Below are 24,078 nucleotides of genomic sequence, written 5' to 3' on the forward strand. Positions count from 1 at the left end.
ACTTGTTTACTGGCAGGCGGCCACGTTTATTGCATCAAAACAGCAGCTTCTTCCTGTTTCTGAGGTTGAAGACAATAACACTACTTTGTGTCCGTGTGTTACATGGGCTTTCTCTGGAAACTAAAGTCTGGAAAATTCCACCTTATTCCACCTCATGCTCTGTACATGCCGAACTGTGAGGAAAACAAAATGATCTGTAAATTGTTTCATAGAGCACATTTAAATCAACATTTTATCGAGCTTTTAACTAAATGTTTCATAGTTTAACCAAGTGTTTTGGCAGAGAATCTAAACAAAACGGCCAGTTCTCTAACCGCAATAAACGTGTCTAGGGCATCAGTGTGGAAAACATCCTTACATAGCTACACTTTCTCTGGGTGAATCTGCAGTGAATATAGGACTTTGTTGGTGGGGCTCCGTCCTTCATTCGACATCAGGGAAACACATTGATAGAGATTTCTTCACGGCTCAGCGTCAATTAGTCTAGCCTACAGTAATGTGTCATGCTTCTTCAATGAAGTAATGTCACTTTGAGCGAGTTCAGAACAGTGAAATGCGCCTGTATCGGGAAAATATCACCCCGTCATTCTACAATGACGTACATTCCGTTACACTCGTATCGGAGAACATCAAATTCAGTCAAGGTTCAAGCCTTGTTATTACGAGAATGGTGGAAGGTGTAAGTCACGCTAACTGGATCCCGTCCAACAAGATGACTGCGTGTTGCACGTTCATTCAGCAGAATACAGCGGAATGGTCTGCCTTACATTGTTCAGAAGTGTGCTAATGCATGTGTGACTGTCCTGGATCCCGTTAAAGTGTCTCACTGCAGCTGGAGTTCAGTAAACACACACTCAACAACGGTTGTAAATCCCACGGCATACCCCTGTCTTATACACACTCAAAATAATACAAACATTGTCATCAGTACCTGTCATTTCCCCGTCTTCAACTAACACAGCCGTCATGACGTTAAGCAATCGCTATGGAAGACAAACAACAAAGATATGTTTATTTTATGTCTCGTGAAAATTGGAAATGATTGAATCCAACCGAAACTTTAAAAGAAGTGTTTAACTGTTTCACAATTGAACACATTTTTTTAACACTTGAAAAGAGCATTAAACAGACAGGAATGTTGGAAACCATAAGCTCTAATTTGGTACCAATTTTGCTGTTTGACACTGCCCACAGTTTTCCAGTAAATACCAAGTTGTTTTCTAGTAAATACCCCAAAAATTGTCACTGTAGTAAAAAGTCATCCTATTCATCCTAGAAGGGCCCGACAAGGAGGAAGCCCTTATATAGCCACTGTGCATTTCCTACCATGGGCTTTTCACATTCTCCAGGTCCTCACAACTTTATGTTATTATAAACTCCTTAGAATCGACCTGACTCATCCTTATACCGTCAGCCCTGTGACCTCCCCCTGACGTTCTCCATTATCTCCTTTATAAGGATGCACACCATGCTACATTTTAGAATTTTGGGTGAAGACAACTTTCTAGTTATTTCTCTATTTATTTGTTATTTATTTGTATTTATTCTGTTGATATATCCAGAAATATTGCAGAACCATATTTTTTGTTGTTGTTGTAAGAGCTCTCTCTTGTCAATTTCATCTCGCAAATGTCCTTGTGTGCACACATCTCCCTGTTCTCCTGCTCTCTTCTGGTCCTCCTATCTCTCTCTGTATCATCATATATTCCTGACTCCAACCCACTCCTGCTCTTCAATGATCAAGTCAGAGAAAGACATCTCTACACAGGTATTAAGCTCACTTCTCTTCTGTCTTATGTTCATTCACTTTTTTTACTTATTTCAGGTGTGTACTTATCGATCCTTCGGTTTATGCTTGCAGTATGTAGGCCATCTTTTTTTCCTAATAGTAATAGTTATTGCTTCTTAAATACTGTTTTTGTTGTTGTTGTTTACACGTAATGTCTCCCCCCCAGATAATCAAAGAAAAGAACTGTTTCTGGAGATGACCCCTGATGGAAAAGTGACAGGGAGCCCTGCTCAGACCTCTCACAGTAAGTCAGTGGCGGTCGGTGCCGTTTAAGATTAGGGAGGACTTTTTTATGAGCATGGACTTATTTCTATTACAAGGTAGGTGCACAGGTCGAGAGAAAATGTGTATTAATCAAGTTAATAGACAATGACACATTCAATACCGCCTTGCACAGTCTTGCCTGCATCTAGCTAGTCTACGGTGTAATTATTACTCCAAACAGTTGCAAACAAGAGTTTCTATTGGACAAATTCAGGTATGTTTATCCCTGTTTTATTCCATTTGCTTCCGTTTAAGAAACGGTGGAATTAATACACCTCTGATAACCCGCACACACTGTTCACTTTCATAGCAGCCAAATACAAACAGCATGATCACTTTGCTCGTTGTATAATTATTTTTCGCATCTCCGCGCTGTCCTCCTTTCACCTTTTCCCTTCACTTGTGGACTTCTGTGCACAACAAAACAGCTGTCTGTGACCTTTCCAAGCCAAACCTTCATACCATAACCACTAACCGCTACACACAGCCTACATCATTGTCACCATATTAGCTAACGTCATAGTCAAAATAGCTACTACAACTAACGCGTTAGTAAACTACAATCATGCAGTACTGTGTACAGCAAGCAGTTTAATAGTTACACCGGCGGGCCCCAATGGCTATAAATTAATAAAACGAAAAGTTTACCTTGGCTTGGAAGAGTTCCTGTGTTGGATAGCCTAGCCAGCTAGCTAACACAGCATAGCTCTCTGTTTGAGCCAGGTGTTTGAGTAGGCTAAATTACATAGCTGCATTTGCTAGCTAAGTAAGTGAATGTGAAAAAAATACTACAAAATATAGCTAACTCTCTATCTTTCTCTCTCTTGCTTTTCCTTTATTTTTGAAGAAATGAATTTGTTCAAAACTGTTCAACTATTGTCTTTCTCTCTCTTTGAGCCAACTACTTATCACATTTTATGCATTGCAGTGCTAGGTAGCTGTAGCTTATGCTTTCGGTACTAGATTCATTCTCTGATCGGGTGGACAACATGTCAGTTCATGCTGGAAGAGCTCTGATAGGTTGAAGGATGTCCTCCGGAAGTCGTCATATTTACTGTGTAAGCCTACGGAATGGGGTAAGAACGATGAGCCTTCAAGGTTTTGTAATGAAGGGGATGGAAACTAGCTGTGCTATGCTATTTATTTTATTTAACCCTTATTGAACTAGGCAAGTCAGTTAAGAACTAATTCTTATTTACAATGACGGCCTACCCCAGCCAAACTCTAACCTGGATGACGCTGGGCCAATTGTGTGCCGCCCTATGGGACTCCCAATCATGGCCGGTTGTGATACAGCCTGGAATTGAACCAGTGTCTGTAGTGACGCCTCTAGCACTGAGATGCAGTGCCTTAGACCGCTGCGTCACTCGGGAGCCCACTATGGTGCTACCCCGGAGAGTGCTGATGAGGCTACTGTAGACCTTCATTGCAAAACAGTGTGTTTTGACGGATAGACCTTACAGAATTTAGTATTATGAAGTTTATGCTTTTATAAGGCGTCTCCCAAACACCTGAATAATAGATGACACTTGTATTGAATGTGTTTACTGTGTGTTCTCAGGTGTGTTGGAGTTGAGGTCAGTTCGAGAAGGTGAGACAGTTATCAAGGGTGTGTCCTCATCCCTTTTCCTCTGTGTGGACAGCACTGGCCAGTTGAGGGGACAGGTGGGCAGTGGACAAATATAATCTACTATAGCATGAAATATGGCACAGCTGAAGGCCTTGCTTCACTGCATCTAACACATTTCTTTCGACGTTATCCATTTCCTCAGAGCCACTACACAGAGGCTGACTGCACCTTCAGAGAGCTGCTGCTAGCTGATGGATACTCTCGTTTCTTTTCTTCACATCACAAACGTTATGTGTCGCTCACCTCAAAAGGCTCCACACCGCAACATGGGCTCCCGTTCTCTCGGTTCCTACCCCTGAGAAACATTTTGGTATCTAGAAGCATGACGAATACAGCTGAAAATCGACAACAGAATCAGCAACAGCTTGACCTGGACTCAGATAACCCTTTCGGCAGGGGTCTCACTGGTATTGTCAGTCCACAGTTCTCCAGGGATAAGTGAAGTTGAAAATTGAGTTTGTTGATGGAAGTATACAATGAACGGAGTATATTTATTTCAAGGTTTACTGGATTGTACAACCATGTTAATTCCTAAAGTTATTTTTTTTCACTTGTGGTAGAAACACTGTTACTTTTATTGCCCCGTGGCAAATGTTTTGGTTCGAAGAGTTCAGTAAGTAGATGATGAACTTTAATTCCATAACTCTATGATGGGACTGACTGCTGTCTCACTTTGAATGTCATGTTGAATATGTTATATGCAGTATATTTCTCTCTTGTGTCATGAATTCAAGTTTGAATCCTTGTACTGTAGCTATAATTTATTGTGTTATTTATATTTTTAAACCTTTTGAAGCCTAAATGCAACCTAGTCTCAGATCATTTCGCATTATTCTGTATGTAAATCCGTGACACACATTTTATTACGATATGTTAAATTTCGTATGAATGTATTACTTTGTGGAGGTCCAGCATCCATTTTGTATTATATGTTACAAATGACAATTTGTATGATATGATACTAATTTACAAATGTACAATATGTAACGCTTTTGAAAAAAGGTATGATATGTTACCAATTCCAATTTTTTGGTTGCCAATGTTAGCTAGGTGGCTAATGCTAACATTAGCTAGCTGGCTAATGTTAGCTAGGCTAGGGATTAGGGTTAAGGATAGGGTTAAGGTTAGGAGTTAGGTTAATGGGTAGGGTTAAGGTTAGGAGTTAGATTAAAGGTTTAAGATTAGGGGAAGGGTTAGCTAACATGCTTAGTAGTTGGAAAGCTGCTAAAAAATAGTAAGTAGCTGAAAAGTTGCTAGTTAGCTAAAATTATAAAGTTGTCTGTAATGAAATTTGAACACGCAACCTTTGGGTTGCTAGACATTCGTGTTATATGTCCACCCATCCACCCTCCCTTCTTACATGAAGTAACCTTCTGTCTTATGTAACCATAGCAAATGTAACATATCATACTAATGTGAGTGTCCCGGATTACTTTTACTATGTTACGTCTAGTCTATGAGATCAGGTTGCTAAATTATGTATGAACAATAGTTCTATCTGGCTTTTGACACCATGTCTAGGAGCTTATTGATATTATAGTCCAAGTAAGTATTGCTAAATAAATAAACAAATAAATAAAGAGTAATTTTGTAACACTTAACTTTATATATGCTCATGTTTCTAGTGAAGTATGACTAGGCTGTCTACGGATATCCAGTGAAAATACCAGCTAGATCATGTTATTAATTAAATTCTAAAACGCTGAATAACAATACAATGAAAATACCAAAAGCAGCATGGATGCTCTAGTAGAGATACTAAAATGGAGGAATAGGCGAGACAAGCTAGGGCAGTTCTTCTGGAGAAATGCTTCAACACAGCACACCATAAATAGCTAATAAGTGTTAGTGTTTGGAAGGTTGTAGCCAACATAATGAACCCTTTGATTTATTAGGATCCCCATTAGCCTGACGCCAATGGCGACAGCTAGTCTTACTGGGGTCCGACATATAACGAAAAATACATTACAAAAGACTTTACAATTTACACACATTTAAAAACATAAACATGTAGCGTGTGTGTGTGCATCTATCAGTTACACATGGAGTACTAGGGGGTAACTAGGAACAATGTGTAATTGTTGACACAAAAAAAGCAACATTTGAAAAAAAATTGTATGTGTACGAAGATCATGCTTAGGCAAATAAACTATAAAGGGAAATAAATGGCTACAGTTTACACTTGGCGGTTTTGCTTCCCGCCCCCAACATGTAATTGGTGAATGAAACCAGGTGTGTAGAAAACAAAGACAACACAAATGGAAAATGAAAGGTGGATCGGCAATGGCTAGAAGACCGGTGACGTCGACCGCCGAACGAACAAGGAGAGGGACCGACTTCGGCGGAAGTCGTGACAATATAACTAATAACAGTAAATAACATTGGAAAATAACATTTAGTAATAATAACTGAATCTATTAACTCAGTGTAACATTGATGTGCAACTCTCATGCTCTGCTACTGCACGATTATAATTTGTACATACAGTTGAAGTCTGAAGTTTACATACACCTTAGCCAAATACATTTAAACTCAGTTTTTCACAATTCCTGACATTTAATCCTAGTAAAAATTCCCTGTCTTAGGTCAGTTAGGATCACCACTTTATTTTAAGAATGTGAAATGTCAGAATAATAATCGAGAGAATGATTTATTTCAGCTTTAATTTCTTTCATCACATTCCCAGTGGGTCAGAAGTTTACATACACTCAATTAGTATTTGGTAGCATTGCTTTTAAATTGTTAAACTTGAGTCAAACGTTTAGGTTAGCCTTCCACAAGCTTCCCACAATAAGTTTGGTGAATTTTGGCCCATTCCTCCTGACAGAGCTGGTGTAACTGAGTCAGGTTTTTAGGTCTCCTTGCTCACACACGCTTTTTCAGTTCCGCCCACAAATTTTCTACAGGATTGAGGTCAGGGCTTTGTGATGACCACTCCAATACCTTGACTTCGTAGTCCTTAAGCCGTTTTGCCACAACTTTGGAAGTATGCTTGGGGTTGTTGTCCATTTGGAAGACCCATTTGCGACCAAGCTTTAACTTCCTGACTGATGTCTTGAGATGTTGCTTCAATATATCCACATAATTTTCCGGCCTCATGATGCCATCTATTTTGTGAAGTGCATCAGTCCCTCCTGCAGCAAAGCACACCCACAACATGATGCTGCCACCCCCGTGCTTCACGGTTGGGATGGTGTTCTTTGGCTTGCAAGCCTCCCCCTTTTTCCTCCAAACATAACGATGGTCATTATGGCCAAACAGTTCTATTTTTGTTTCATCAGACCAGAGGACATTTCTCCAAAAAGTAAGATTTTTGTCGCCATGTGCAGTTGCAAACCGTAGTCTGGCTTTTTATGGTGGTTTTGGAGCAGTGGCTTCTTCCTTGCTGAGCGGCCTTTCAGGTTATGTTGATATAGGACTCGTTTTACTGTGGATATAGATACTTTTGTACCCGTTTCCTCCAGCATCTTCACAAGGTCCTTTTCTGTTGTTCTGAGTTTGATTTGCACTTTTCGCACCGAAGTACGTTCATGTCTAGGAGACAGAATACGTCTCCTTCCTGAGCGGTATGACTGCTGCGTGGTCCCATGATGTTTATACTTGTGTACTATTGTTTGTACAGATGAACGTGGTACCTTCAGGAATTTGGAAATTGCTCCCAAGGATGAACCAGACTTGTGGAGGTCTCCAATTATTTTTCTGAGGTCTTGGCTGATTTATTTTGATATTCCCTTGATGTCAAGCAAAGAGGCACTGAGTTTGAATGTAGGTCTTGAAATACATCCACAGGTTCACCTCCAATTGACTCAAATTATGTCAATTAGCTTATCAGAAGCTTCTAAAGCCATGACATAATTTTCTGGAATTTTCCAAGTTGTTTAAAGGCACAGTCAACTTAGCGTATGTAAACTTCTTACCCACTGAAATTGTGATACAATGAATTGTAAGTGAAATAATCTGTCTGTAAACAATTGTTGGAAAAATTACTTGTGTCATGCACAAAGTAGATGTTCTAACCGACTTGCCAAAACGATATAATTTGTTAACAAGACATTTGTGGAGTGGTTGAAAAACATGTTTTAATGACTTCAACCTAAGTGGATGTAACTGTGACCTTCAACTGTAGGTCACAAATAAAGCTATCCCCAGTAAAGTTGGAGCACAACTCATGAGCCCACCTCCTGCACTGCTCACACCTAATGGAAACATTTACAACTGCAATTAAGTTGTGTTATCTTTTTAATGTATTTTACCTCGATCTGGTAGTAAGGTTGCAAACTAGGACTCCTAGCAGCTTATGGTAACTAGCATTTACTGCTAGTGAAGTTGCCAGCTAGCAAGTTAGCATCATTGTCTAAATGACCGGTAGAAACACATTCATAACCATAAAGGGGTAACTAGCCCTGGGGGGGGGGGGGAGTTGTACCCAACACACTCAGCCAATATATTACCACTACTCAAAAATGATTTGAAATATTTCTCTCTAAACAAGTGGATTGTTTATCTTAAGACTTTCCTACTTGTATATTTAAAGAACAATTATAGATCTAACTTCATTGGAATAAATATATATAACTTTTATAACATTTCCAGAAAATTGATAAATTTACCACAAATTGGTTTTGTTGAAATATGTCCAAAAGTTGTGATGACACAGGAATGTTTTGTTGTTGAGCAAGAGCAGTGGCAGCCAGGGAAAGTGTTGGGGAAATAATTTGGCGACATCTTGTGGTCTCAATGTGATACAACATGTAGGTCACATGGAGAGGCGTTGTGCCATGGTGTTGCTCTGTTTGTTTATTGAAACCAGGTTTGCTGTTCACTTGCGCTGTATAAGATGGAAGGGAGTTCCATGCACTCATGCCTCTGCATAAGATTGTAGTTTCCTTGAGTTTGTTCTGGACCTGGGGACTGTGAAAATAATGGTTGGGTAAGTGTGTGTGTCAGTGCTGTGTGTCAGTTGACTATGCAAACAGTTTGTAATTTCCAACACATTAATGTTTCTTATCAAAACAAGAAGTGGCACAGTCAGTCTTTCCTCAACCAACTCCTAGCCAAGAGAGACGCATTCATAGTATTAATATTAGCCCTCTGATTACAATGAAGAGCAAGACGTGCCGCTCTGTTCTGGGCCAGCTGCAGCTTAACTAGGACTTTCTTTGCAGCACTTAAGCGTATGACAGGGCAACATGATTGATGTTGATTTGGACTGCCCTCTAGTGGACATAAGAGCACATCATTCACCAAGATAGTACGGTGCTTCTAGAAAAGGCCCTGGGATTTTTATATTGAATTTAACTAGGCAAGTCAGTTAAGAACAAATTCTTATTTACAATGACGGCCTACCCCGGACGACGCTGGGCCAATTGTGCGCCGCCCTGTGGGACTCCCAATCACGGCCGGATGTGATACAGCCTGGATTCGAACCTGAGATGCAGTGCCTTAGACTGCTGTGCCACTCGGATGCTCAGAGAGAGATGCTGTACAGCACTTCAGCTCAACTCCGAGGGTAGATTGTGGGGGCTCATCCTGGATCTGAGTTTTTACAGAAATGTCTCAGAAATCAAAACTATATATATATATATATATATATATAAAAAGTTGCATGTGTAATTGCCATCTATCATCTGTTCATCAGTCTCTTTTCCCAAAGCTTCAACCAAAGGGCTGTCCACAGAATAAAATTATTTATCCAGAAAATAAACATTTCATTAATGCCTCTCGCTCTAGCTAGAGTTTCACCTGTTTTCTGAGGAAGGGAACGTGGCGAGAATTCCATTAAATGTAGCATTTCTGATTATCAACAGCAATGGACGGCACACGGCATCTTAAGAAAATTTACAAAATATAATCTTTATTAAAAACAACACATACACAAACATAGGCCACCAAGTTACCCTGAGATAAACTACCTCCACGCTCCTTCCCTATAAATTTGTAACAATACGTTCGGTGATCTGATCAGAGATCAGAGGATACAGTAATAGGAACTAGAATGTTGCTACATTTATGTAGCTCCAGCCATCAGGAAATATTGGCTCTGAAGTATAAACTTGAGAAGAAGTCACACATCATCATAAGCATGCTGTAGCTGTAGACAGACTGAGAATGTTAAAGTGGCATGTAAAACCTGTTATCTATTAGCATTAGCACATGCGTCATTGGATGGCGAAGCTGTGTCTGAGTAACATTGTGCTCTATATCTATCTCATAGTTGCTCCTTGTCTGTGTCGACCAACATTTGCTTATTCAGCCTGAAAGGCGCTCTTTCATAGTACATCTGAATAAATGAAAACAAAATACATTTTACAAACTGTATAATCTAGATAAGATTAAAGAGGAGAAGACACCATGGTTTTATATTGACAGCACTAAAATGACAAGGAAGATTCAACTCTTTAAAAGAACACACAAGCTAATATTACAATGAATAATTTACAACTCATAGCTTAAATAATAAATAGCATGACCATGGAAAGCCATAAGCATGTCACTCATTCTCCTTTATTTTTCTGGCTAGCAGGTAGTAGTGTAGTTGTATGTTCCTACACCAGTCAATCGTTTAATGCCTCCCCTGGTGAATGTAGTGCTAAACAGGCATGTATGTTTTTCTGCTACACATATTGGTGCTTTCACGCTATAGGTCAGTGACAGTTTGCCATTCAGCTGTCTTAAACATTTGTAATCCCTCTTTTTCAATCCCTATTTTTTCACTATTTTGTTTCTCTCTCTTTTTGTGACAGGATCACAACTGAGGGTCATCCTGTTATCACATCCTGTTGTCACACCTGAGTTACCAGGGGTTCCCTGAGGTACATTTTTGCCCCACTCGAATCCCTGCTCTGCCCAGTGCACAGCCCCCCCAACAGAGTCCTATTCAGAGGGTTGCAGATGTCCTCTATGGCATTGTAATCTCCTTCTCCGTCCCCTTCTTCCTCCCCTTCCTCCCCCTCCTCGTGCTCCTCGTCCTCCCACAGCGAGGTCTTGACGTGTGTGTACTGGGTTTGGTCCTCGCACTCCGTCTCGCGGTGGTAGAAGTAGCTGAAGTTGGACACGATGACGGGCACGGGCAGCGAGATGGTGAGCACGCCGGCGATGGCGCACATGGAGCCAACCAGCTTGCCCCACACCGTCTCTGGGTACATGTCACCGTAGCCCACGGTGGTCATGGTAACCACGGCCCACCAGAAGGCGCCGGGGATGCTGACAAATGTTGTGTCCTTGTGGTCGGCCTCGGCGAAGAAGATGGCGCTGGCGAAGATGATGACGCCGATGAAGAGGAAAAAGATGAGTAGGCCTAGCTCACGCATGCTGGCCCTCAGCGTCTGGCCCAGGATCTGCAGGCCCTTGGAGTGGCGGGACAGCTTGAAGATCCTGAACACCCTGACTAACCGGATTACACGGATGATGGCCAGTGACATTCCCGGTGCGTTCTCCGTGTCCTTGGACAGCTCAGTGATCAGCGTCACGAAGAAGGGCAGGATGGCTGTGAAGTCGATGATGTTCATCACGTCCTTGAAAAAGTGCATCTTGCTGGGCGAGCAGATGAAACGCATGAACAGCTCAAAAGAGAACCAGCAGATACATATAGTCTCCACCAGGAAGAAGGGATCCTGGAAGACACTGGCGGGGGGAAGCATGTGTATGGAGATGTTCTTGTCGTGGGCGTGGTACTTGTAGAAGTACTCCTGGACAAGGGAGAGGAGAAGACAGGGAGGCAGGGAGGAAGAGGGGAAAATGAGAAAGAAAAAATACAAATTTAACTTCTAATCTGTCAGAGGATAAAAATTAGACGTTATAGGCCTACTGTGATTTGTAGAGCATTTTTCTGTGTTATATTATGTATTGCAACATTTTCGGTATATTTGGGTTTGGTATCTTGGAGCAAAAACTGAGCAGATAATGGGACTTGAAATAAACTTTCATTTCAATTTACAGATTTCACTTCCTAAAATCAGAATTATACTTCCCCCTCTGCTTATTATTGGTTTATGCCTTACTAATCATCTACAAGTACTTCTTGCCAACTAAAAATACTGTTGTGTTGGTCCAGCCTGATCACACAATGTTCTTGTCAGTTAGTTATAAACAATTTAGGTTTTTATGATGATGAAGTAACAAAATGTACTACAAGCAAATACAAAATGTTCGCACCATATCTTGGGGGATCATTTGTTCCCTTACGAAAAAAAAGCACGTCAAATTTGCAGTTGCACATTTTCACATGTGAAATAGCTGTTTTCACACTTTGCGCTTAAATTATTTCTGTCTTTGAGTTTCAATCTGTTCGGTGACAGTCTATCAGCCTGTCCACCTGTCTGTCTATTTTCCCCTGTCAGAGTGCCAGACTGTACACCGATTATTTCTTTCAGCCCCTCATATTTAATGTCTAGTGATCAAAACGTCTCGAGGAGGAAAAAGTCATCACAACAACCAGGAGTGTATTGTGTGAAATATTACCGTGTGTCTGGAGACACAATAAAAGTCAAACATATAATCTAGTAGGACCTATTCATGATTTTTCTCTGGTAGCAGGTCGCAGTCGTCGTGTTTATTAATAAAGGCAGATATCTACATGTTGATGTACTCTTAGGAGTGTCCTGGCACTATATATAGCCCCCTGAGATCGCCAAGGAGAAACATGAGTGTTCACGCTACTCCCCATCCATCTCCACTGTCGCTATCCCGTCTTCCTCCCAGCATAGCCAACACTCGTCAGTCAGCCAGACGCTCCTCACTGGGGTTACTGCGTTTCTTGGCTGTCGGCCCTCGTGCAAAAAGGCAGCCGCCATCGGCCTAGCACAGCTCTCCTGAAGGAATGTGTTAATATGACACATCGTATGTCGCTTTATCTCCCAAGGTCTTCCCGTCTCATCTTCGTGACTGAAGTATATTGTAGAGGTCTTGGGCCATCTCTGACCTCTAGGCTCTCAGTGTCAGCGAAATCACGTGACTGATGAGAATTTACTCTGAGTCTGCTCTCACTTTCTCTCCTTTTATTTGTTTTTTAGTCCCCCCCCCTTCGCTTCCTGTACCCTTTTGCGCTCCCCCCAATCCAAGTGTATCCAGTTTAACAGCTGACTAAAATAATCACACGTCAGCCTTACTCTATCTCTCCTTGATTTGTCTCCCTGTCATTTTTGCCCATTAGTTTTCTCCCCGTCAATATTTCTCCACATAATTCACTGTAGTCAGCTATGCACAGCGGTAGTGTGTTTACCTAAACACCTGCTGGTTAGTGGTATTGGGTTGCCGTTTGACACATGTAACTACACACATCCCATTCAAGACACACCAGACAGACCATGTGAGGTAGGCTTTGCTTGACGAGTTGACTGTACGACACAAAACACGTATCACCATACTCATTCAATCAATATCTGAAGTAAATATCCGATATCCGATTTGAACGGTCTCAATTATTATTCTGATTTAAGAATGACACATGGCTCTCATTTATCTTTCCCTCCATCCATCTTGTTCTCGTGACGCGTTTCAAAATTCTATTAAATATTCAAAAGCAGATAAGTGGGAGCTAGACCAAAATGTAGTATTTCATTTGATTGTTTCAATGACACCATTGTTTTAATGACGTCATTGTTTTATTGACATCGTTGCCTCGCTTCTCTTATGCTTGTTATGCATCTTTCACAAAATATAATATTTACCCTCTCCCTTTCCAATACATGTCCAGTATGTCACAATGTTCTGTAACACTTTCTTTCAACTGAATGTTCACTCCAAAAGCCTTTCCCCACTCAATCTCTTTCTATATCATCAGTGCTTGACTTGGGCAGGAGCTCGCCAGAGCTGAGTACCGGCACCTCACATTTTCTACTGCTTGAGCTCCTGTTCGTTCCTCTTATAGAATATTAGCTCAAGTGTATTGTGGAGCTCCTGCACCTAACTATAAACAGTACCGGCACCCAAAATGAGTACCAGCACCTATTTCAGTCCAAGTCAAACACTGAATTTGAAGAATAAAACAAGAATAAGTAAGTCCTCCAGTTGGCCACTAACATATTTTATCTGACTTCCAGTTATACAGAGGAAACAAGTGGAGGATGCCAGTTTGGACTATTGAGAAACTCCCCCACACACACACAAAACAACAACTTTTTCCATTGTCCTTGTCTCCTATTTATCCCACCTCACTCCTCCCTTGCCCTCTTGCTGCCTTACCTCACGAAGCTCCTTCTCGCTCCTGAAGTCAGGCAGCGTCTCTAGGCAAAAGATGAGGATGGACACCACGATCACCATGACGCTGACGATTGCGATGATGCGCGCGCCCGATGACGACTCCGGATGCTCGAAAAGCATCCACAGAGTCCGCTGGACCTCGTTGACAGGCAGCGATGGGGCTTCCTCCTTGGGGAAGCCCTCATCCTCCTTGAAGCGTGCCATGATCTCCTCGCCCAGCTCATAGAAATACAGCTCGTCAATGAAAATGTCCAGGGGCACGTTGGCGGGCCGCCGGAGCCGCCCGCCCGACTGGTAGAAGTAGAGGATGGCTTCAAAACAGGACCGGTTGCGATCCAAGAAGAGCTCGTTGCGCAACGGGTCGAAGTAGCGAAGCCGCCGTCTGGGGTCGCCCAGCATGGAGTCTGGGAACTGGGCCAAGGTGCGGAGCTGGGTCTCGTAGCGCATCCCTGAGACGTTGATAGCAAGACGTTCGCTCGGCACCCAGCCGCTCCTCCACAGTGATCCGGACCGCCGGCTCACCCGCTTCCTCTCCTTCTCACCGCCCACTTGGTTCTCTTTCTCGCCCTTCTCCTCACTGTTGAGTTGGTTCTTCAGCTGTTTGTCTTTCTCTCCTTCTTCTATGTCTCTCCTTCCTCCTTCTCCACCTCCTTCTGGGTCATTGTTTTCCATCCCTGCCTTTATTGGCCTAGTCCACAATCCGGGCCCTTTCTCCTTTGTGTGTGGTAAGGACAGTTTGGACTTAAAGAGGATGCGGGTCTGAAACCAGAGTGGGAATTGAATCAGTGTGAGAATAGAGGCATTATCACTACACATATGATATAGTCATTATTAGTTGCAGGATGTAAGCTGTAAATATGCAAGAGGAAGCAGTCATGTCGAACGTATTTCTTACTGTTGAGTTCTCTGTCAGACATATACATGTACAAAGGCCTGTACTGTACAAAATCATCTTCAAACTATGTGTAATTATGTCTAAGGTACACTATGTCCAAATAATCCAAATATGTTTGTACGGTATGGTCTTCATTTATTTCACACATTTCATTGGTAAGGGTTGTGCAACACCTTTCATCCATAAAATAATTGGTTGAGACAGAACAGTAACAACAATGCACTATAAACGTGAGGTATAATGACTAGCGAGCAATTGATAGCACACAGTTAGCCAGATGTAGAGAGTCACTCACTGAGTGAATAGCAGCCGCTAACAGAGACTAATTGCGGGATGGAAAGTCACATTGTTTTTCTCCCATGAATCTTTCGGTCTGTCACCATGTCCGTCTGTCCGTCCAACACGTGGTCCTCTACGGTTGTCCCCAACCCTGAGACACTCCTTGATGGACACTCCTCCAGTACTTGTCCACTCTTGTCTCTCACCTCCCTGACCTGTTCACGAATTACGTTTCTACCTGTTTGCTGTTCAATACTCACAATTCTGTCCTTCCCTCTTCTCTCTCTTATGTTGTCTGTCTTACATTTTTTTGGGAATGCTGTCCTGTTGAAATTCAATCTGCGCCTGGCCCCTCCCGTCCTTTCGCTCCCTTTTGCTCCAGGGCCGGGAACAACCTTCACCCTCCCTCTCAAATGTCACCGCCTCTGCACTGGTACTTGGTGTGTTACAGTACGCTGCCTAACTGAAATGGGGCCCGCATCATGAGACGGACAACTGAGATGGCTGACTGTCATTTGTTGGATCGAATGCCCTTTGAATGCCATGATTGACTTCAGTGATGGACTGTATTATGTTCTAATGTATAATGATAAACATAATGTCAGCCCACAAATCTAAATGATCAGTGATGTGCTGCTTAGGTAGATGTGATGTTCATCAGGTTCTCAACTTATGATGATCTGAATGTTCCAAATCTAGCAGGTTAGAAAATGTACTGACAATGAAATACAGAAATATCTTATTTACATAAGTATTCACACCCCTGAGTCAATACTTTCTAGAAGAACCTTTGGCAGTGATTACATCTGTGAGTCTTTCTGGGTAAGTCTCTAAGAGATTTACACATCTGGATTGTGCAACATTCGCCCATTATTCTTTTCAAAATTCTTCAAGCTCTGTCAAATTGGTGGTTGATCATTGCTAAACAACCATTTTCAGGTCTTGCCGTAGACTTTCAAGTAGATTTAAGTCAAAACCTTAACCCGGCCTCTCAGGAACATTCACTGTCTTCTCGGTAAGAAACTACAGTGTAGATTTGGCCTTGTGTTTTAGGTTCTTGTTCTGCTGAAAGGAGAATTCATCTCCCAGTGAATGGAGGAAAGCAGACTGAATTTGCGATTTCCAACTTGTTGTGTAATGTTTATGTCCAATGGCCGATGAGCACCGATACGTTTTATCTTTGATTTCTTTTCATTATTTCTTTTCATATGACAAGGATTAAAAAGGATTTGCCAGTAGATTGTCGACTTGATTCATGATGATGACTGCTAGCTAAGATTTTGAAATTATGATGTTGACATAATCAGTCCAATCAAAGCTACTGTAGATATAACGTGATTTGACGTCATTTATCTGTGGCCAATAACCTTGAGCCTTCTTGGATGGGCACTTCTAATGTAACTCTATGGCAGCACCCAAGGGGCTTGAATTTTCGAGCTCTCCCCTTAGATTTGGCGGTGACGTAGTGTCCTCACGAGTGACAGAACACTGAGCCAATCACAGCACAACTAGAGAACATTACCAACCCCTACGCTCCGTATTTTCCGCTGGCTGCCCCACCACCACAGAAAGCACTGAGCTAGGCTGAAACACCTGCATTTTGGAGCTGTCTTACTCAAGAATGCTAAATGTTTGTATGGGGCTTTATGACCTCAATTATATATATATTTTTTTACATGGTTTGCAAACTGATATGTGACACGTATTAATGCCAAAATAACATGCAAAACAGGCAACCCCCCCATAAAAAAATATATTTAACACCAATACAACACAAGTTTTATTATTATTTTTATTTTGTTGGGCTCAAAATGTTGCCACTGGATGCAGCCACCACTATGCTTGAAATTGTGAAGCGTGGTACTCAGTAATGTGTTGTATTGGATTTGCCCCAAACATAACACTTTGTATTCAGAACAAAAAGTGAATTACTGTCAGCGATTACAGCTGTGAGTCTTTCTGGGTAAGTCTCTTAGAGCTTTGCACACCTGGATTGTTCAATACTTGACCATTATTCTTTTAAAAATTCTTCCAGCACTGTCAAGTTGGTTGTTTTTAGACAGTCGTTTTCAAGTCTTGCCATAGATTTTGAAGCTGATTTAAGTCAAAACTGTAACTAGGCCACTCAGGAACATTCAATGTCATCTTGGTAAGCAATTCCAGTGTATATTAGGCCTTCTTCGAAGAAGGCACAGTGATGCCGAAACGTGATTTACCCAATCAATTACTGGGAGTTTATACATAGAGTGTGCAACTCTCTTTATTATTTTAAATAAATTCAATTGATTGAACATGATTTGGAAAGGCACACACCTGTCTATATAAGGTCCCACAGTTGACAGCGCTCAGGACCTTAAACTGGGCTCAAGGTTCACTTTCCAACAGGACAAGAACCCTAAGCACACAGCCAAGACAACGCAGAGCTCGGACTTGAACCTGATCTAACATCTCTGGAGAGACCTGAAAATAGCTGTGTAGCGATGCTCCCCATCCAATCTGACAAAGCTTGAGAGGATCTGTAGAGAAGAATAGGAGAAACTCCCCAAATACAACTGTGCCAAGCTTATAGTGTCATACCCAAGAAGACTCGAGGCTGTAATCGCTGCCAAAGGTGCTTCAACAAAGTACTGAGTAAAGGGTCTGAATACTTATGTAAATGTGATATTTCCGTTTTTTCTTTTTAATACATTTGCTAAAATGTCTAAAAACCTGTTTTTGCTTTGTCATGATGGGGTATTGTGTGTAGATTGATGAGGAAAAAAAGATTTAATCCATTTTAGAATAAGGCTGTAACGTAAATTACTTTGGGGAAAAGTGAAGGGGTCTGAATACTTTTCAAATGCACTGTAATAGTAAAACTCAAACATTGCCTCAACTGAACTGAAACCCAACGGATAAAAGCGGAACTACATGTGGTCATCTTGTTTTGAGAGAAAGGTTGTGAGGAAATTCCCAGGGAGGGGTGTCCCAGGCGTGTACCAGGGGTGTGTCCTGAAGGTCAACTGGTGTCACGATGAAGGGGTTTCATTTCTTGCAGTGCTTTGGTATTAAATGTTTTCCATCTCAATTACTAGTCAGACTTCACGGCCAAGACTACATCTCACCACCTGAGGGGGGTGGTGTATTGGCACATTGCAGTAAAAGCTGAAAAAGGCCCCTGCTGACATTTGCTCAGGCGGCCTGCACACTCAAACACACACACCGACTGCTTTTTCGTCCGTAACGTTATCTTGTAATATTGAACAAGCACTCAATTTATCCCACTTAATGTGTGTGATTTATTGCAGTGGCACACTGAAAGGATGAATCATGAGAGCCATCAAGAGCATCCTGACCGGTTGCATCACCACCTGGTATGGTAACTGCTCGGCATCCGACCGTAAGGCGCTACAGAGGATAGTGCGAACGGCCCAGTACATCACTGGGGCCAAGCTTCCTCCCATCCAGGACCTATATAATAGGCGGTGTCAGAGGAAAGCCCATGTCAGAGACTCAAGTCACCCAAGTTATAGACTGTTTTCTCTGCTACTGCATGGCAAGCGGTACCGGAGCGCTAAGTCTAGGACCAAAAGGCTCCTCAACAGCTTCTACCCCCAAGCTATAAGACTGCTGAACAATTCATACAAATTGCCACCGGAAAATGTACAATGACCCCCCCTCTTGTACACTGCTGCTACTCGCTGTTTGTTTGTTACCTATGCATAGTCACTTCACCCCCACCTACATATACAGATTACCTCAACTAGCACACTGACTCGGTACCGGTGCCCCCTGTATACAGCCTCGTTATTGTTATTCTCATTGTGTTACTTTTTATTATTACTTTTTATTTTAGCCTAATTGGTAAATATTTTCTTCTTCTTGAACTGCACTGTTGGTTAAGGGCTTGTAAGTAAGCATTTCACGGTAAAGTCTACACTTGTTGTATTCGGCGCATGTGGCAAATAAAGTTTGATTTCATTTGATGATTCTCTCATGAAATGGACATGCTATTTGTTGTTTTTGTCCTTGATTGGTCATTCATCTTTCTGTGGATTGTCAATTGCGGTAACACACATAGGCATAATGTTACAAAACCATATTATATGGCTTCAGTATATGTCTATTTGCAATGACACAGTAGTCCATGTGATGTCAGCTGCAGCCATTTGATAGTGAGTATTCTGCCACACCAGAATTATATATAGAGATACATGGCTCTGAGCCACACTATGCTGAAATGTCATGTGACATTGTACAGTAAACACTGGTGTATAGATTTTGGATTGTGATTTTAGAATGTGTCAATTTTATGTTATTTGGCAAAGGCCTACCTACACATTCACTTGACACAATGCCACAAAAAACATTTATCTGGTGTATGAAGAATATAATGGCCTGAAATATCTACTTTAAGCACCTTCTCTTATATCTTATGAGTGCCAAACATTTAAATTGATATTACAGATTTTGTGTATTATCATGAATAGAGTTAAAGTCATGCTATTTTTTTGCTAACTAAATTGTGCATCATCAAATATCTTCAGCCCCATGTTTTCAACATTAAAACGAAGTCAACATGAAACTCATTTATGTTTTGAAACGTTTCCGTTTCTCATGGAATGGGCAACACACAAGTTTAAATGAAACAGACACTGATCATACAGTGCCTTCAGAAAGTATTCATACCCCTTGACTTATTCCACATTTTGGATGTTTTACAGCCTGAATTAAAAATGGGTTGAATTAAAAGAAAATCTCACCCAACACCCCATAATGACGAAGTGAAAACATGTTTTTAGAAATCTTTGCTAATATATTGAAAATGAAATACAGAAATATGTCATTCGGAAAGTATTCAAACCCCTTGACTTTTTCCACATTTTGTGGACCCTTTGCTATGAGACTCGAAATTTAGTTCAGGTGCATCCTGTTTCCATTGATCATCCTTGAAATGTTTCTACAACTTGATTGGAGTCCATCTGTCGTAAATTCAATTGATTGGACATGATTTGGAAAGACACACACATCTATATAAGGTCCCACAGGTGAAAGTGCATGTCAGAGCAAAAACCAAGCCATGCGGTCAAAGGAATTGTCCGTAGAGCTCCGAGACAGGATTGTGTCAAGGCACAGATCTGGGGAAAGGTACCAAACATTTCTGCAGCATTGAAGGTCCCCAAGAACACAGTGGCCTCCATCATTCTTAAATGGAAGAAATTTGGAACCACCGAGACTCTTCCTAGAGCTGGCTGCCTGACCAAACTGAGCAATCTGGGGAGAAGAGCTTTGGTCAGGGAGGTGACCAAGAACCCGATGGTCACTCTGACAGAGCACCAGAGTTCCTCTGTGGAGATGGGAGAACTTTCCAGAAGGACAACCGTGTCTGCAGCACTACACCAATCAGGCCTTTATGGCAGAGTGGCCAGACGGAAGCCATTAGTCAGGATCAAGGGAAAAATTAACAGAGCAAAGTACAGAGAGATCCTTGATTTTAAAAAACTGCTCCAGAGCGCTCAGGACCTCAGACTGGGGCGAAGGCTCACCTTCCAACAGGACAACGACTCTAAGTACACAGCCAAGACAACGAAGGAGTGACTTCGGGACAAGTCTATGAATGTCCTTGAGTGGTCCAGCCAGAGGCCGGACTTGAACCCGATGGAACATCTCTTGAGAGACCTGAAATTAGCAGTGCAGCGACACTGCCCATCCAACCTGACAGAGCTTGAGAGGATTTGTAGAGGAGAATGGGAGAAACTCCTCAAATATTGGTGCGCCAAGCATGTAGTGTTATATTGAAGAAGACTCGAGGCTGTAATCGCTGCCAAAGGTGCTTCAACAACGTACTGAGTAAAGGATCTGAATACTTATGTAAAAAGATATATACATATACTGCTCAAAAAAATAAAGGGGACACTTAAACAACACATCCTAGATCTGAATGAAAGAAATAATCTTATTAAATACTTTTTTCTTTACATAGTTGAATGCGCTGACAACAAAATCACACAAAAATAATCAATGGAAATCCAATTTATCAACCCATGGAGGTCTGGATTTGGAGTCACACTCAAAATTAAAGTGGAAAACCACACTACAGGCTGATCCAACTTTGATGTAATGTCCTTAAAACAAGTCAAAATGAGGCTCAGTAGTGTGTGTGGACTCCACGTGCCTGTATGACCTCCCTACAACGCCTGGGCATGCTCCTGATGAGGTGGCGGATGGTCTCTTGAGGGATCTCCTCCCAGACCTGGACTAAAGCATCCGCCAACTCCTGGACAGTCTGTGGTGCAACGTGGCGTTGGTGGATGGAGCGAGACATGATGTCCAAGATGTGCGCAATTGGATTCAGGTCTGGGGAACAGGCGGGCCAGTCCATAGCATCAATGCCTTCCTCTTGCAGGAACTGCTGACACACTCCAGCCACATGAGGTCTAGCATTGTCTTGCATTAGGAGGAACCCAGGGCCAACCGCACCAGCATATGGTCTCACAAGGGGTCTGAGGATCTCATCTCGGTACCTAATGGCAGTCAGGCTACCTCTGGCGAGCACATGGAGGGCTGTGCAGCCCCCCAAAGAAATGCCACCCCACACCATGACTGACCCACCGCCAAACCGGTCATGCTGGAGGATGTTGCAGGCAGCAGAACGTTCTCCACGGCGTCTCCAGACTCTGTCACGTCTGTCACATGCTCAGTGTGAACCTGCTTTCATCTGTGAAGAGCACAGGGCGCCAGTGGCGAATTTGCCAATCTTGGTGTTCTCTGGCAAATGCCAAACGTCCTGCATGGTGTTGGGCTGTAAGCACAACCCCCACCTGTGGACGTCGGGCCCTCATACCACCCTCATGGAGTCTGTTTCTGACCGTTTGCGCAGACACATGCACATTTGTGGCCTGCTGGAGATCATTTTGCAGGGCTCTGGCAGTGCTTCTCCTGCTCCTCCTTGCACAAAGGCGGAGGTAGCGGTCCTGCTGCTGGGTTGTTGCCCTCCTACGGCCTCCTCCACATCTCCTGATGTACTGGCCTGTCTCCTGGTAGCGCCTCCATGCTCTGGACACTACGCTGACAGACACAGCAAACCTTCTTGCCACAGCTCGCATTGATGTGCCATCCTGGATGAGCTGCACTACCTGAGCCACTTGTGTGGGTTGTAGACTCCGTCTCATGCTACCACTAGAGTGAAAGCACCGCCAGCATTCAAAAGTGACCAAAACATCAGCCAGGAAGCATAGGAACTGAGAAGTGGTCTGTGGTCCCCACCTGCAGAACCACTCCTTTATTGGGGGTGTCTTGCTAATTGCCTATAATTTCCACCTGTTGTCTGTTCTATTTGCACAACAGCATGTGCAATTTATTGTCAATCAGTGTTGCTTCCTAAGTGGACAGTTTGATTTCACAGAAGTGTGATTGACTTGGAGTTACTTTGTGTTGTTTAAGTGTTCCCTTTATTTTTTTGAGCAGTGTATATTTTATACATTTGCAAACATTTCTAAAAACCAGTTTTTTCTTTGTCATTGTGGGGTATTGTGTGCAGATTGATGAGGGGGAAAAACATGTGATCCATTTTAGAATAAGGCTGTAATGTAACAAAACGTGGAAAAAGTCAAGGGGTCTGAATACTTTCTGAATGCACAGTAAGCATTCACACCCCTGAGTCAATTCTTCGCAGAAGCACCTTTGGCAGTGATTACAGCTGTGAATCTTTCTGGGTAAGTCTCTTTTAACATTCTACACGTGGAGTGTGCAACATTTGCCCATTATGCTTTTCAAAATTCTTCAAGCTCTGTCAAATTGGTTGTTGGTCATCGCTAAACAACCATTTTCAGGTCTTGTCATAGATTTTCAAGTACAATAGATTTAAGTCAAAACTGTACCTCCGCCATTCAGGGACATTCAGTGTATTTTTGGTAAGTGACTGGTGTAGAAGGTGAATTAATCTCCCAGTGTCTGGTGAAAAGTAGACTGAACCAGGATTTTTCCTGTGCTTAGCTTCATTCAGTTATTTTTTTATCCTGAAAAACTCCCCAGTCCTTAATGATTACAAGCATACCCATAACATGATGCAGCCACCACTATGCTTGAAAATATGGAAAGTGGCACTCGGTAATGTGTTGTATTGGATTTGCCCCAAACATAACACTTTGTATTCAGGACAAAAAGTGAATTGCTTTGCCACTTTTTTTGCAGTATTACTTTAGTGCCTTATTTCAAACTGGATACATGTTTTGTAATATCTGTATTCTGTACAGGCTTCCTTCTTTTCACTCTGTCAATTAGGTTAGTATTGTGGAGTAACTAAAATGTTGTTGCTCCATCCTCAGTTTTCTCCTGTCACACCCATTAAACTCTGTAACTGATTTAAAGTCACCATTGGCCTCATGATGAAATCCCTGAGCAGTTTCCTTTCTCTTCAACAACTGAGTTAGGAAGGACGCCTGTGTCTTTGTCATGACTGGGTATATTGATACATCATCCAAAGTTTAATTAACAACTTCACCAATCTTAAAGGGATATTCAATGTCTGCTTTTTTTTTTTTACCCGTATACCAATAGCTGCCCTTTGCAAAGCATTGGAAAATCTTACTGGTCTTTGTGGTTGAATCGGTGTTTGAAATTCATTGCTCGACTGAGGGACCTTACAGATAATTAATTGTATGTGAGGGGCACAAAGATGAGGTAGTTCAAAAATCATATTAAACACTATGATTGGTCACAGAGTGAGTCCATGCAACTTATTATGTGACTTGTTAAGCACATTTTAATTTAGACTTGCCATAACAAACGGGTTGAATACTTATTGACTCAAGACATTTCAGACTTTCATTTTTAATTAATTTGTAAACATTTTGAAAAACAATTCCACTTTGACATTATGGGTATTGTGTGTAGGCCAGTGACAAACAAATTCATTTTAAATTCAGGCTGTAAAACAACAAAATGTGGAAAAGTCAAGGGGTGTGAATACTTTCTAAAAGAGTTGTAGTTACGATGATCGATACAATATTAAAGTGTTGACGCAGACATAATGCAAACAAC

At 41.9% G+C, this 24,078-nt stretch overlaps 2 protein-coding genes across 2 annotated transcripts; one reads left to right on the top strand and one right to left on the bottom strand.

Annotated features, from left to right (window-relative positions):
• Positions 1-1,616: 1,616 nt before the first annotated feature.
• Positions 1,617-4,307, top strand: fgf21 (fibroblast growth factor 21). Its single transcript, XM_045701909.1, has 4 exons — positions 1,617-1,768; positions 1,956-2,033; positions 3,615-3,718; positions 3,826-4,307. The coding sequence occupies exons 1-4, from the start codon at positions 1,630-1,632 to the stop codon at positions 4,123-4,125; spliced, it is 621 nt and encodes a 206-aa protein (XP_045557865.1). The 5' UTR covers positions 1,617-1,629; the 3' UTR covers positions 4,126-4,307.
• A 5,204-nt stretch (positions 4,308-9,511) lies between these two features.
• LOC123723763 (potassium voltage-gated channel subfamily A member 2) lies at positions 9,512-14,907 on the bottom strand. The gene is made up of 2 exons (XM_014158821.2): positions 13,866-14,907; positions 9,512-11,371 (listed from the first exon to the last, which is right to left on the bottom strand). The coding sequence occupies exons 1-2, from the start codon at positions 14,697-14,699 to the stop codon at positions 10,466-10,468; spliced, it is 1,740 nt and encodes a 579-aa protein (XP_014014296.2). The 5' UTR covers positions 14,700-14,907; the 3' UTR covers positions 9,512-10,465.
• Between the last annotated feature and the right edge of the window lie 9,171 nt (positions 14,908-24,078).

Source organism: Salmo salar, chromosome ssa19 (assembly GCF_905237065.1).
Source record: "Salmo salar chromosome ssa19, Ssal_v3.1, whole genome shotgun sequence".
Lineage (NCBI taxonomy): Eukaryota > Metazoa > Chordata > Actinopteri > Salmoniformes > Salmonidae > Salmo > Salmo salar.